The 14,115-nt window shown below is 55.5% G+C and overlaps 1 protein-coding gene across 1 annotated transcript; it reads right to left on the bottom strand.

Annotated features, from left to right (window-relative positions):
• Positions 1–216: 216 nt before the first annotated feature.
• DUSP4 (dual specificity phosphatase 4) lies at positions 217–13,567 on the bottom strand. Its single transcript, XM_029226439.1, has 4 exons — positions 12,740–13,567; positions 2,926–3,071; positions 1,772–1,991; positions 217–1,094 (listed from the first exon to the last, which is right to left on the bottom strand). The coding sequence occupies exons 1-4, from the start codon at positions 13,176–13,178 to the stop codon at positions 709–711; spliced, it is 1,191 nt and encodes a 396-aa protein (XP_029082272.1). The 5' UTR covers positions 13,179–13,567; the 3' UTR covers positions 217–708.
• Positions 13,568–14,115: the final 548 nt, after the last annotated feature.

Genomic DNA, 14,115 nt, shown 5'->3' with positions numbered 1-14,115 from the left:
CACTTACTTCCTAACTGCTTTGACGTCTGCATGCTATTGTGCTCTGCTGATCCACGTTAACATAAATATATTCTAAATTCACCATCACTAGACTCTTTGTACTTACATACTCTGAGGAAATTCTTAATAAATACTTTTATTTATTATTAAGCATAATTATTCACCTGTTGGTGGTGACTTAGAAAGGAAAACCATGTCCTAAAAGATTTCTTTAAAAAAAAAAAAAAATCCTGTAACTACAACAACAACAAAAGGACCGAGCACACAGAACCAGGCACTTCTGGCGAACCTGTTTTTATCTTGTCCCTTTCCCTCCCCTCCCTCCCTTCCCCTCCCCCTCAATAGAACTGGGTGGGCACATTTGCCAGGATCTGCGGGTTTCCTAACTTCAAGCCTTACTGCTGAAAAAAATGAGGTAAGAAATTCCTATCTGAAAAGTAAAACTGACGCACAAACCAAAACCCAGGTCTTCCCTGCCTGCCGAGGAAGACATTATTGCTCTAAGTTGGAGTGTTGTGTTTGTTTGCGTTAAATATATATTCGAAGTCCTTATTGCCATTCTAGCTGGCCCCCCGTTGGCCAAAGAGAGATGGATGGAAGGAGCTCTGTCGCCCCCTGCGGGCCAGTCCCGACCTGCTGCCCGCACAGGGCGCCACCCAACCCGTGCTGAGAGCCGATGGGTGTAGGGGAGGGAGGATTCGAGAGGCTCTAACAGCTGGGGGAGGTGGTGATGGGGCTGTGCAGATAGGGCAGGCTGCTGGGCGCCGGGTGCCCCCCGACGGAGACCGGGAAGCTGAAGACGAACTGCGACGTAGGGGTGGGAGTGGCCTTGCCCCGCTCGCGCAGCGGCCCCGACGGGCTGGCAGCCTCCACCGCGCAGGACGTGGCCAGCACCTGCGACTCGAACTGCAGCAGCTGCCCCATGAAGCTGAAGTTGGGCGAGATGATGCTCCGCCGCTGCTTCACGAACTCGAAGGCCTCCTCGAGCCTCACGCGCTTCTTCATCATCAGGTAGGCCAGGCAGATGGTGGCCGAGCGCGAGATGCCGGCCTGGCAGTGCACCAGCACGCGCCCGCGGCAGTCCTTCACCGCATCTGGGGCAGAGAGCGGCGCGTCGTTAGCGGCGCCCAGGTCCCCATCCTTCCCGGAAGGCGGCTGCAGGCGGCCTCAGCCGGGACGAGGGTGCGGGGAGGACTGGAGAAGAGGGGGGCCTGCGGCTGAACCCCTGAAGGAACAGCGCCTCCCAGGCTGAGGCCGCGCAGGGAGGAAACCCACGGGGGGGAGGGCCTCTAGAGTTCCACCCCCGCTAGAGTATTTCGGAGAATTACGCAAACAAATGTACTACGCTTAGGAAATACGCCAGCTGAAGCTGGAGCAATCCCCGCACACACGGCAGGGTTTTCATTTGCAGGAACAAAAACAAAGACCCAATCCTCCCTTTGTCTCCCTCCCCATCCCCAGAGTCTTATCCTCTCGGCACCTGGGGACGTCCAAGGAAAAGGTCCTTGGCTCTGTAAGCTAACAGCACCTGCTGTTTGCCTAGGTCCGTCAGACTATCCAGGGCCTGCACAACACCCCACGGGCAAGCCTTCCTACTGAGGAAGAAGGGAAACAGGCAGCCCCCCCCCCCCCGGATATGGCCCTTCCTAAGTCCCTCCTTCCACACACCAGCTACACGTGGTTCCCTCTTCCCTCCCATCCTCCCTCCGCCAGACCTGGGCCCAGCACCCTGGCCTGGGAGGACCCAGCACCCTGGCCGGAGCCAGCCTACCGATGTACTCGATGGCCACCATGAACCAGGAGCTGATGTCGGCCTTGTGGCTGTCCTCCACCGGGATGCACTTGTACTGGTAATGTCCTTCAAAGTGGTTCGGGCAGTCAGAGGAGACGTTCAGCAAGGCTGTGATCCCCAGGGCGTCCAGCATGTCTCGCCGGGCTGCGTGATAGGCGCTGCCGAGGTAGAGGAAGGGAAGGATCTCCACGGGACCCCCCTGCACCAGAGAGGGAAAACAAAGCGCCCCCCGCCCCCCACCGGCAAACGTCGTTAAGTGAAAGGCAACTGGGCAGGGGGCTGGGACGTGTGGGGCGGGGAGAGGGAAGCCAGTCTCAGGTGGGCTTTCACGGGCCCTGGGGACACTGCCCATGGACCTGGCCCCTCCAGGTTTCCCGTGTGCCGCTTGGGCCCCGGCAGGGAGCGATGGGCTCTGGCCTTTCTGCTCTGCTATGGGCCCCACCTGCTGGTTCAGGCAGACCACTTCCCCCGTGACAGATGAAACTGGCCGTGCCCCACTGTTTGTGACGCGAAGAGCTTACACCCGCTACCACTGAGCTACGCGGCTTAGGCACTTATTCGGCTGGATACGCCTTCACTTGGCAGACGAAAAGCAGACGCCATGTCCACCTCACACACAAGGGGAGGCATCCTGGCAAAATGAGGTCACGCTGGCTTCACTAATGACACTTTTCTGAGTCAGATCAACACAAGTGATCTCGGATTTGGGGAGCAGAGTTGCTGGACCCCACAAATTCACTCCATTTCCATCTAAAGGAAAGGGCTGGAAGAGGTGGGCTTGTATGAAATGTAGTGGCATAAGCTGGTTTTCTTGGGAGAAGGATTGGTTGATCATTTATGTCCATTTAGCATTTACAATTAACTTGTATGGGGGGCGGACAGCCGAACTGTTTTGAATCGGGCAGTCCACATGCTTCTGGCCTCCTTCCTTGCTTGTCTGCACAGAACTCTAGAGGCTAAGTCAGGGACATATGTGTTTATATTCTTTTCTTAGGTGAGGGTAATAAGAGAGGGAAGGGGAAGACTTCCAAGGAATAGTGGACTCCACATAACATCACACCCCGATACTCAACACATTCTCCCCACATTGAGGCACTGCGTCCAAAGCCTTTGACAAGCAGTCCTCTTCGCACCTGGTCGTGCAGTGGGGTGCCGCAGGAGCTGCAGCCCAGGTCCAAGGACTCGGCCGTGCTTGGGGGCACAGCAGGTGGGATGGCTGCCAGGGCCTTGGTTTTGGAACAGAATTCGGGGTACTCGGAGGAAAACCTCTCATAGCCACCTGTAAAGTAGAAAGATATTCAGGTTAATGGGGTCGCTGAGCCAGCAAGAAACCACAAAGAACTTGAATCCTACCTGATGGAGGAGAGCTGTTGGGAAGCTGGGGCTGGTTGTACCTACATTTGACACTGGGTGGCGCTGTGGGCCCAGAGAGAATGGCTATGGAGCCCTTTTTCCCCGGGATGCAGAGATTACATTCGGCCAAGACTGCATCCTGAAAGCGGGAATGAAAGCTTTAGGGACAAGACTTCGGATTGGGATGCAGATACACAAAGGAGGATGTGCAGGGGAGATGAAGATGGGATAATTTCTTTACAGCGATGACAAAGAAAGAGGGAATAGCCACTGGGGGTTTTCATGAGCACTTCAGCTGGCCCCTGGGCCCTACAAAAATGTCTGTCATCCCCCAACTACAGCCCTTCTTTTAGAGAGGTTCTCCAATGTGGGAGAGAATAAAAAACTATTACCCTGGCACCGGCCCTTCTGGATCTCAGCAACAGAACAGATGCCAATTGCACGGCCCCATGAACAGCTGTTCCATGGACATGGGGCCAAAATGAGAGCAAACGGGCTTAAATCTAAATAAATCCCTCTTGCTACATACAGGTTTGGGGCAAGGGAGGATTTCCTGACCTGAGAGTTGCTAAGCCCTGGAATGGTTCTCTGTGGGGTCGTCTTCCAGGGAAGGAAGGTCGTTTAAGTAAAAAGAGAGAAACGGCCAAGTTCTCTGCAATAGTGTCAGTGCCATTCAGGAAAGGGCTGGCTGGGCGGACGTGGGCAGAGATGCGGGCAGAGATTCAGGCAGAGGCAGGCAGTGAAACACACCAAGAAGAGAGACATTCAACCTGTATCTCTGATTTTCTTCTGATCTCTGGGACTTCCCTTTGCGGGACACTTACCATCTATTGTCAAGGTTTGGCCCTGCTTGTATTTTTATTTTTGCAGTTTCTGTTGGACCAAAAATGGATTATAAATGAATTCAGTAGGGTCTGCGGGTTCTGGAACAACCACTCAACTGATGGTCACGTAGGCAGCTAGCCCGTTACGTCTTTATGACTAAGTGATAGGGTGGGTGCCACTGTTCCCGATCACCACTGTGCAAAGCAATTTTCCAACATATGACGGTTAGTCAATTACTCGCCCTGAATCCCAACCCTAGAAACTTCCGCTTTGGAGAGGAAAGAAAATTATGTTTGCCACGTCATTAAGGCTTCCAGAAACGGGAGACATTTTTTCCTCTCTGACTGGAGGCCTCCTATTTCCCCCACTCCCTCCCTCAGGCTATAAATGGATATTTCTCTGGTCCCAGGCCCTGGCTTCTGCTGAGTCATAATGACCAGCCTCCCTGGAGGGAAAACCTGCTAGAGGGGCCAGTACTGCCCGCCTTCAGATGTGCTGGTGGCCTCAATGGACTTTTCATTGCAGGAGCGGCCTCCCTCCGGTTATCACCCCCATCTGTCCCCTTTCCCTATAAAGCTGTAAACACCGCTGCCCCAAGTGCGGTGTGTGCGGGAAGAAAAACCAGCAAGTGCCTCTAGCTGAAGTCCCTGGGATGGGAGACTTCGGGAGACGCTGCCCTTTGGAGAAAGCGGAAGGAGAAATGGGTCACTCAACCAACGGAGGTTGATCATCTATATGAAAAGCCATCACTTGTTATTCTAGAGACTTCTACAGGGTTTGAAATTTTTTTTTTTTTTTTTGCATTATGCGGGCCTCTCACTGTTGTGGCCTCTCCCATTGCGGAGCACAGGCTCCAGACGTGCAGGCTCAGCGGCCATGGCTCACGGGCCCAGCCGCTCCATGCCATGTGGGATCTTCCTGGACCGGGGCACGAACCCGTGTCCCCTGCATCGGCAGGCGGACTCTCAACCACTGTGCCACCAGGGAAGCCCAGGATTTGAAATTTTTTAAGATGATCCGTGTCTTTATTACATACTTTGAGCTAGTAAAATACATTTTTTTCAGAGAGATGCAAGGCATGAGTGGTGCCCTCCAAAAGCTCATCAGCTAGACAGGCAGGCCAACAGTCACAGGAGGGCCAGGGCCCGGCTCCAAGGTCACAGAGGAAGAGCAGGCCTGAGGGCAGCAGGAGCTAAGGAACCTCAGAGTGGTGGGAAGAATGTTCTCGCTGCTGAGAAGGTACACAACAGGGCACCAGACTGAAGTCCTGAAGAGCCTCGCCTCTGCAGTCAGACTCACAGGTCTGGGTTGAATCATCGGCTGTGCAGCCTTGGGGCCGTCACTGAACCTCTCTGAGCCTCCTCCTCATCTGTAAAATGTGATGAAGCTTCCAGGCCAGGAGTCTCCTGTGAGGGCTGACTGGAACAGCCAGTGCACTGCACTGGGCCTCGGGGAGAAGCTCAATGAAGATTTTCTTTTTTGGTACCTACAGGTGACTTCGGCTTTACTGGCAACTTCTCAGACCCTAGACAGCCTTCTCCTCCTGGGCTTTACTTATTTTTTCCAGTAGGCATCTTGAGAGCTGGTAATTAAGACAGCAGAAGAACAGGTGCTGGGCACTTCCTGAGCCCTGAGTGCCCTGCCCAGTCAGGGACATCTGCTACCTCCCAGGGTCAACCATCAATCAATCCGGGGCAGGGAGGGCCCAGCAGAACCCTCGGAGGGCTCCGAGCCTGCGGCTGACCCTGGGGGTGTGGTGTGCAGGGGAGGGTGCAGGCGGCCCAGAGGCCAGACCCGGCCTGAGGGGGGCTGTCTGTCGTCACCCCTAGGCTGCTCATAACAGGACAGAGAGACAGCAACGGTCAGGAAAAGGCACCATTACAACAAAGTGGAAAAACACGATTACTGAAAAGTCTGTTCCCTCTGGGGGGTTTTCAGAGAACAGGCAGAAAGGAACCAAGTGAAGAAGCAGATTTGTTCAAGGGACAGGAACAAGGTGAGGGCTGCGTCCCTCGGTGGCAGCAGTGGAAAGGTTTTCCCTCCTGAGCCATTGCTAGCTTTGGGGGCGGTCTGTGGCTGGTAGTTACAAGGAACATCACCAAAGGCTCTCCTTCTGGGGCCGAGGTGCTGCACTCAGGCCAGGCCCTTGGATGAGCTGAAACGTGCCCTGGTGGGCCTGGAGCTCGCAGGCGAGGCAGTGCAGACACAGGAGTGCAGGTCAGGGGCCATTAAGTCCACACCCCACTCACAAGGCCACACGCCAGGAAGCCACCTTCAGGTATCCCATGCGTGTTCATAAAAATGACAGACCCTCTTAAAAGGAAGTGTTCATTATGTGTCAGGCTCTTCCCACACAGGTATCCAACCAGTAGCCCTAGAGGAAGGCGTGACAAGCCCCAGTTTTACAGAAGAGGAAACGGAGGTTCAGGGCAGCCCCCAGGTAAGGGCGGGACCAGCATTCAGTCCACAGAAGGGGCCTGAAATCCCCTTTGAAGCTGGCTGTCAGGAGCCCACCCTGCTGCTTGCCCACCGCTGCCTCCCCGGTGGGCCTTCTCTAGGGGCCTTGCCTGCTGGTTTCATCACGCGAAGAAAGAGTTTTCACGCAGAAACAGAAGGGACGTGAACAGAGCACTGCTGACACTTCACCAAACTGCTTCTTTCCAGTGCTTTTCCAGGTAGTCATGGAGGAGTCGTGACCAGCGTTTTTCTATTTCATGAAATAGAATAGAAGCTCCTTGAATGCGCTGCATTTACAGAGCGTGTAATTTCATGGCATTGTGCTTTCAGAGTGACGGTCCCCGTCACAGGGACTTCAGCTAAAGCCACTTGCTGGCTCTTCTTCCCCCACACACCACCTTAACTCCAGCCCGAGTGTGGCATTAGCCCCGTCAGTGTGGGGCTACAGACACCTGGCCAGGTGATGATGAGCTTACTGGAGGGTACCACTCACGTCTTACATCTCTTGGGAAAAAATGTATTTTAAGAGCTCAAATTACATAATAAGCACACAGATCATTTCACTTCAAAAAAAATTTCAAATCATCTCGAAGAATATAGAGTAGCTCTATACTGGGTCGTGGCAGAAATGAAACTGAATTTCTTAGGGTGGGTGGGATTGAAGAAGACTGCCCCCAGCCCCCTCTCCTCTGTGCCTCCCTTCCCAGCCCACATCTGTGCAGGTACCAGAGCCTCGGCCCTTCCAGTAAGAGCTAGGTTTATCCAAAACTCATGAGAGGGAAAGCTTATTGCCACTGTAAGACCCGGAGGGGAGCGCTCTACCCCGTGACCCCTGCAGATGTGCACGGTAGACAAAGCAGACAGGTGTGGACGCGTCCCAGCTCCGACTGTGGAAGCCCAGCTAACACATTCCCTAAGTCCTGTTTTCCACCCTCAAAATGTAAGGATTCCAGACCATATCATCTCTAAGTTCCAACATTCTGTGATCCTGAACATTCACAAACTACTCATTTGCAAACTACAAACCGACAGCAGGTGCCTCAAGACCTATATTTCCATCTTTTGAACACATTTTCACAGCACAAACGCCAATGAATTCCCACCTGGTTTTCTCCTACGTCCTATTGCATGTAATTCTGTAACAGACATGCTGACTAATTTTGACCCGTTTTTCTCATGTTCTTATTTAACAATATACCTTCTAGTCTTAAAGCTCTCATTTTCTCAACTTCATTTTAAAATTTGAGAGTCTTGGGGGGGGGCGGGGGAAAAAGGACTATAATTTTCCACTTGATTCCCCTGAGGAATAACTACATCTGCAGTTCCATTCTGTGTTCCTTTCACCTTCTCACACAGAAACTGTAGCTTTGAAAACTGGCTGGCCTCCTGCTTATGCAGGGGTGGGAGTGAATGTGGGAGAAAGTCCATGGGAAAGGGCAGGCTGGCGTAGTGCTGGTCGTCTCACCATAATAGGACTCTTAATGGGGTCTGTGATGGGAAAGACTGTCTCTTGGTGGTGACGATGGTCACGGATCTTAACGTGGCTGCCAGGTTTTCCCCGTGACCCTCTCCACGCTCAGAATATCACCCGTTCACAGACAGGGCTCATGGCCTCGCTCTCTTGGGACACCTTATCAATACGAGGCAAATGTTGCCCAGCAGGCAAGTCTGGGGACATTCGAAGGTCCCTTGGCTTTGAGAACTTCCCTTGATGCGGGTGTTGACCTAGGAAGCGCCCCTCTAAATGCTGAGCATTTCCAGTTTAGCTAAATGGGCTTCTCACCTTGGGGCTTGGTGTCAAGACCTTGGTCCTGGGCCAGCTGGGCTGACACCTGATGCCACACTCGGGCTGGACCTTGTTTGCAGCCCCTCCCAGAGTCCTTCTGTGCTATCTGCTCCGTTCAGCAAGCCGCCTTCCGCTGAGTCTACATTTCTTCCTCTCCAACTTCCTCTTTGTTAGATGAGAACTGCCTCCCAGCAAGGAAACCAGCTATCTGCTTTCAGATGTTCTGATGTTTTTCAAGGAATTTCTTGGCCCTTTAAAAAGGCCGCCCTTTCTCCTCTCTGAGTTCTCTGTGCAGCCCACCTTGGTGGGGACAGCCCACCTTTCCTGTAAGTATCCAGGAGAAGCCCAAGGGAGCTGTGATAGGCTTACGGACAATCAGGTTGCCACTCTCAATTTACACCTACACCCTGTCTTTAGTTGCTCTTGTTGGTTGGAAACATCCAGTTCAAATGATGCAAAGAGTAGTGAGTTTGCTTCATTCCTTACAATTCTTTAAGGCCTTCGACTAGGGGTTAGGAATTACCTTTAAGGCCTACTTTTTTTTTTTTTTTTTTTTTTTGTAATTCTAACAATTCTTGGCTGTCATGGGCATTGTGTCCTGTTTGCAAGGAGAAAAGCCAGTCATTTTGCCTTTGGGTGAAAGAGGTGTTCAACCTTAGCATCCCCCAGGACTCTGCTGTTTGATGCCACTGACCTCCTGGAAACGAGGATGGGTAGGGCAAATGGACACAGAGAAAGAAAAGACAGAAGACAGTCACCCGAACCCCACCCACAGCATTCATTACGGGCCTTAGTGGCTGTTTTCACAGGAAGTATAGTGTCAGGTCTGTATGATCAGGCCTGGGGACTACTGGGTAGGTGACTTCCAACCTGGAAGGAGAAGTTAGAGTATTTAGTTGATCTTCCCAGTTTCTCAAAACAGCTCCAGGACAGCTTTTAAATCAGAACTTGAATAAGAACTGACAAAGGTCATGGGCTGAGACGAATTTTAGATAGAAAGAAAAGTAAGATAATGTTTTTATACCTGACATCTTCTGCAAAACAGACTGATTGATTTGGAGACTGTGGGAGGTAAAGGAAGACTTCTGTTAGGGTAAGAAAATGCTCTTTTTGTCTTTCTCTATTGACCCAGGGTGGATGGGGTGGGAGCGGTTGTCTAAAACCCTATTCCAAGGATCTATGAGGAGCGAGAAAGGGATTTCAAAGGAGACGTGTACTGTAATAAAATCTGAAAAGCTAAACTTTCTAAACTGTCCCTAAAAATGTCTTACAGGATTTTAAATAAAATGAGCTTAAAAAAAAGTTTATCCCAATGGGAAGCTTTTACTAGCCAAAAGACCAGAAAATGTAGTGATTTGGGTTACTGATTTTAGCAAACCTTGGGTAATATTAGGAAATGTAAAGGCCAGATAGTATTTCATTGAGAGAAAGTAAAGTTTACTCTTAACTATGAATTCTTGTCTGTAGTATTAGTTATTAACTGCCTGCAATGAGTAACCAACTTCCTGCCCTCAAAGTGGCAGAAATGGGAAAATCGGCCTTTAAAAATGCAATTAATTGGTAGAATTAGATAGCCTGTGGCCAGGAAGGGTAATAGAGCTTCTGAAAATGCCCAGCTGTTTTTACTCTCCCTCCAGGACGGCAGACACCAACAATCAGTCTTCCATTGGCTTAATGTCTGACCACTTTTATTCCACACCCACCACTGCACATGAAATGAGACGCCCAGGAAGGCCCATTGGCTGCAAAATAAAGGAACAACTCCGGTGGGAAAAAAATTACCCAACCCCTAATCAGTTAAGGCATTTACTAAAGATAATCTAAGGGGCTTGTCTCCCCCTGTTTCCCTTTAGTTCCCGTCCCCAGCTCCCCCCTGCCCATGAGCCCACATTTCCTGCCATTCCACTTCTCCAAGGGATGGGAGTGCAGGAGGCATGGCTGTCCTCCCCCTGAGGCACGTTCCCGCAGCGCTGGGGGAGCAGACCACGCCCATTTCCTTCTGCCCTCATTAGGGATGCCTTTCCAGTAGAAGGCAAGGAGAAGAAACAGGACCTGTGTGGAGACCGCCTCTGCTTAGCACATAAATGAAAATACTCAAGTTGAATAGAATAGGACCCAGTTAACCTCAAAGAAGTTCTACCACCATTGCAGAACAAGCTGGAAGGAGCCCCCCCCCAGCCCAAACTCTGTGAATTTTAGGCGGCTGCTTCCAAAGGCAGGCCCCCTTTGCTCAGAAAAACCCAGCTGAACCTCTCCTGGCTCCTCCCGGGGGGCCTGTTCCTGGAGAGAGAGAAGCTCGGTCCAGGCCTAGACACTTTCCGGCTCAGAGGATGCGGACTTTGAGAGGCAGCGGGCCGTCCTCCCTGCCCGCACCAGGTCAGACAACAGGAGGCAGTGCAGGCCTCGGGAGGAAACAGCCCTTAAAACACGCCTTTTCCGTGGGCCAGGCACCTCGCCAACCGCCAGGGGACTGTCGTTTTACCTTTTTACCCAGAGGCTGCCCGTCCAACGCAGCCTTCACATTAGCATCTGCCTTGCGCCGGGCGGCCGGTCCGCAGGGCGGCTCTCGGTACAGGTCTGGCTCCGGGCTCTCCCGGCGGAATTCGGGGGAACCAGGGAGGTGCCACGAGCCCGAGGCGGAAGCCTTAAAAATCTGTCTCTCTCCCCGGGAGCGGGGCCTAAGTGTCTGCGCGCCCGGAAACCCTAGGGCGGTCCTCTCCGGATTTCTTCCAGGAAGAAAAACAAAACAGAACGAACCCAGACCCCACGTGCGTCCGCCCTACCTCGAGAAGGGTCCTGTGTTCAGGGCCCGCGCAGGCAGGCGCGCGATTGGGCTCCAAATCAGGAGCGATCGAGGTCAGCGCGGCACGGAGAACACCCCGGCCAGCCCCTGCCACTCGAAGGGACTTTGGTCCCAGAGACGTTTCTCTCCTCGTCCCCATGAGCGCCGGCACGCCGGCATCATGCAAGGGAGTGCAAGAGGCGTGCGTCAACAGCCCGGACCCCAGCCCGGCGCTCTACCCGGTCCGGGGCCGCGTGGCTCCCGACACAGCTCGGCGCCAGGGCAGGCGGGGGCGCCGGGCCCCCTGCGCCCAGCTCGCCGGGCTTAGCGGTCCTTCCGGTGCAAGGCTCTTCCTGGCACTTTCTCTTAAAGCGCTGGGAGGAGAAGGGAGGAGCGTTTGGTTTAATCTGAGGTGCCAAAGGCCGCCCTCGTAGAGAAAGAAAAATCAGCAAAATCGCCTTAGTAGTTCAACCAAAGGTCAACAGCAGCATTTCCCCAGCAGCTGACAGGTCAAATGGCCAGGAAACAACTGCCGAGAACAAAGTCCCCCGCTGTTCACGGGGGCAAGCCTGGCCCGCCGGCACTGGGCAGTGTTGTGCTTTTTGGCAGGGGCGGCGGGGAGAGGTTTCCGCCGCGCCTCCCGCCCCATCTCCCTTCCTCTCCAGTGAGCGGATCTGGAGAGGGCAGGAGGGAGGGGGGCCAGGGGCGCCGACAGGGAAAGGGGTGGCTCTTTGATAGCCCGGGTCCGAAACGCCTCTGGACTTCGGAGGCCAAGACCCGCCGCGGGCGAAGGAACTCGCGGAATGCGGCGCGGGAGGAAGGGGCACTGCGCGGCCCCAAGGGGCCCCAAGCAACCCGCCAGCTCCCCGCCGCCCGACGCCCGGCAGGTGCGGTCGGCGCCCCCGTCCCTCCAGGTACTTGGGTAGCCCTCGGCCCTTTCGGAGTTTCCGGCTTGCACATTTGACAAGACCTCCCGTCCCCAAGAGTTTCGCACTTAAGCGCGCGCCGCCATCTGAGAGTCGAGTCTGAACAAAAGGTCGCACTTGTCGCAGTTTGAGGCCCCGTCCCGCCTTGCGTTCCCCAGATACTCGGACCTCCCGCCTCCCGCTCCGGAGCCTGGGGATGGCCCGAGGCGGGAGGGGTTGGCGATCCTCCAGGTGGAGCTCGGAGTTGGGCAGCAGAGGAGGAGAGAACAGATCGCTCCACATCAGGCCCGCAAGCCGATCTTCGTTTTTGCGTTTAGGAAGGGCTGGTTTCCAGCCAGACCCGCAGGGCCCATCCCATCCCCGCGCTCACCCTCCTTCACCCCCTGCCCCATGTCTCGGGATCTCTGGGTCGGACTCAGGGCGGGACCCGGACACGCCAATCCAACAGGCCTAACCTCCCCACCGTGGCACTTGGGAGCACTTCCCTGGACTCGAAGGTGGGCAACGCAGCTGAGTCGCTTCGCCCGCAAGACCAGACCGTTAGTGGCTGTAAACAATCGCAGAATCGCCAGGAAGGGTCCGGAATTTCAGGTGACGGAGCCCTCACCGTCTCTGAGGACCTCAGGAGCTCGCGCTTGCACACAAACACACAGAATCCTTGCACACCACGCGCATACACCAGTACGCACAAAGGAGTGCGCGGGGGGGATCCCGCAGCCACGAGTCCCTCCAGGCACTTCTTCTCCTGCCCACTAAGGCTCAGGCCGCGGAGCCCCGCCGCATCGACCCTCCAGCTCGCGCCCGGCGCCGGCGTTTACCTTTGAGCAGGCAGATGTCGGTGCGCTCGGCGTTGCGTCGCAGCGCCTGCACCACCAGTGACACGGTGCTGTCCTCGCGGAGGCTCTCGGCGCGCGGGCTGCGCTCGTCGTAGACGATGACGGCTGAGTAGAGGCCGGAGCGCAGGCGGGCGCGGACCTCCTCCTCCGCGGGCAGGATCTGCTCCAGGCTCACCGAGCCCTTGGCCCGCCGCCGCACGATGGTGTTGCAGCGCACGTTGACTGAGCCTCGAATGTAGCCGGCGCTGTGCGCCAGGAACGGTCGGCAGTCCAGCAGCAGGCACTTGCCGCCGCTCAGCAGCCCCAGGGCGCCGTGGCTGCCGCTGCCGCTGCCGCCCGCGCCGCCACCGTTCTCATCCCGGTTCATCAGCCTTTTGAGCACGCTGCAGTCCATCTCCCGCAGCTCCTCCACCGTCACCATGGTCGCCAGGAACCGCGGCTGCTGGGCACGCGAGGAGGCGAAGGACGCCCGGGCCAGCTGGGCTGCAGGAAGGGGCGAGCGGGGGCTAAGGGAGGGCGCGGGCAGAAGTGGCCGCAAACTTGGCCCTTAGGGGCTCCCACGGCCGAACCTCTTCTCCCTGGTCCCCTTCCTCCCACAGCCTCGCAGTTACATAGCAGTCCGAGCGGCCTCGGGCGCCAGGCAGCACGGTGCCAAGGGGGAGGTGGTGGTGTGGGGAGTGTGTTTACGGGAGAGGACCAAGGGCTTCTTTCCGTTGTCGCCTCTATTGTATTTTGCCCGTTGTGCTGCTCTGGCCGCCGTTCCCCACGAACTGCCGGAGCTCCGCGGTCTGCCCCAGCCAGAGTTTCCTCTCCTCGGCTTATGGATTTATTAATGCTCCTCTGCTCTCCCCCGGGAGGGGGCAGATTCAATACTACCTCGCGAGGCCCCGCCTCTTTCCATTCTAGGTCGCGAGCCCTGCTCCGCCCCCCGCGCTCGCTCCCCTCCCCTTCGCGACTCCCCTCGCCCCGCTGGTCCCACCCCCTCCGCCCGCCCGGGCGCGTGAATGGAGTACCGGCCGCTAGCGCCCAGTCACGGGGACGCGACGTCACAAAGAGCGGAGTAAACAGGGCGCGCGGCTCTCGCCGCCAGGCCCATTCATAAAACCAAGACCTAGAGGATGAGGGAGGAGGCCTCCGACCCGCGGGCGAGCCGCAGCGCCCGGACTTCGTGAATGGAGCTTGGCGGCGCCTCTCCCCAGCCTCCGCGGCCCGCGTCCAGCCCTACCCGAGTCGCCGTGCAGCCATCGCACCCCGCCGCGGTGGTGGCGGCGGCGACGGGCGGAAAACAAAGTCGCCAGCCGAGAAGCCGGCCTAGCGGAGGCCTGGGCTCGGTTTCGAGGTTTCATTCCTCTATCACC

The sequence above is a fragment of the Monodon monoceros genome, unplaced genomic scaffold (assembly GCF_005190385.1).
Source record: "Monodon monoceros isolate NGI ecotype Baffin Bay Population unplaced genomic scaffold, NGI_Narwhal_1 Super_Scaffold_17, whole genome shotgun sequence".
Lineage (NCBI taxonomy): Eukaryota > Metazoa > Chordata > Mammalia > Artiodactyla > Monodontidae > Monodon > Monodon monoceros.
This window is presented reverse-complemented; position numbering and strand designations above follow the sequence as displayed.

Coding starts and splice junctions, on each gene's coding strand:
- DUSP4 (XM_029226439.1), bottom strand. CDS start 13,178: ATGGTGACGGTGGAGGAGCTGCGGGAGATGGACTGCAGCGTGCTCAAA. Junction 3,072..12,739: donor CGACATCTGCCTGCTCAAAG/GTAAACGCCGGC, acceptor TCTACTTTACAG/GTGGCTATGAGAGGTTTTCC. Junction 1,992..2,925: donor GCACCCCACTGCACGACCAG/GTGCGAAGAGGA, acceptor TCTCTGGTGCAG/GGGGGTCCCGTGGAGATCCT.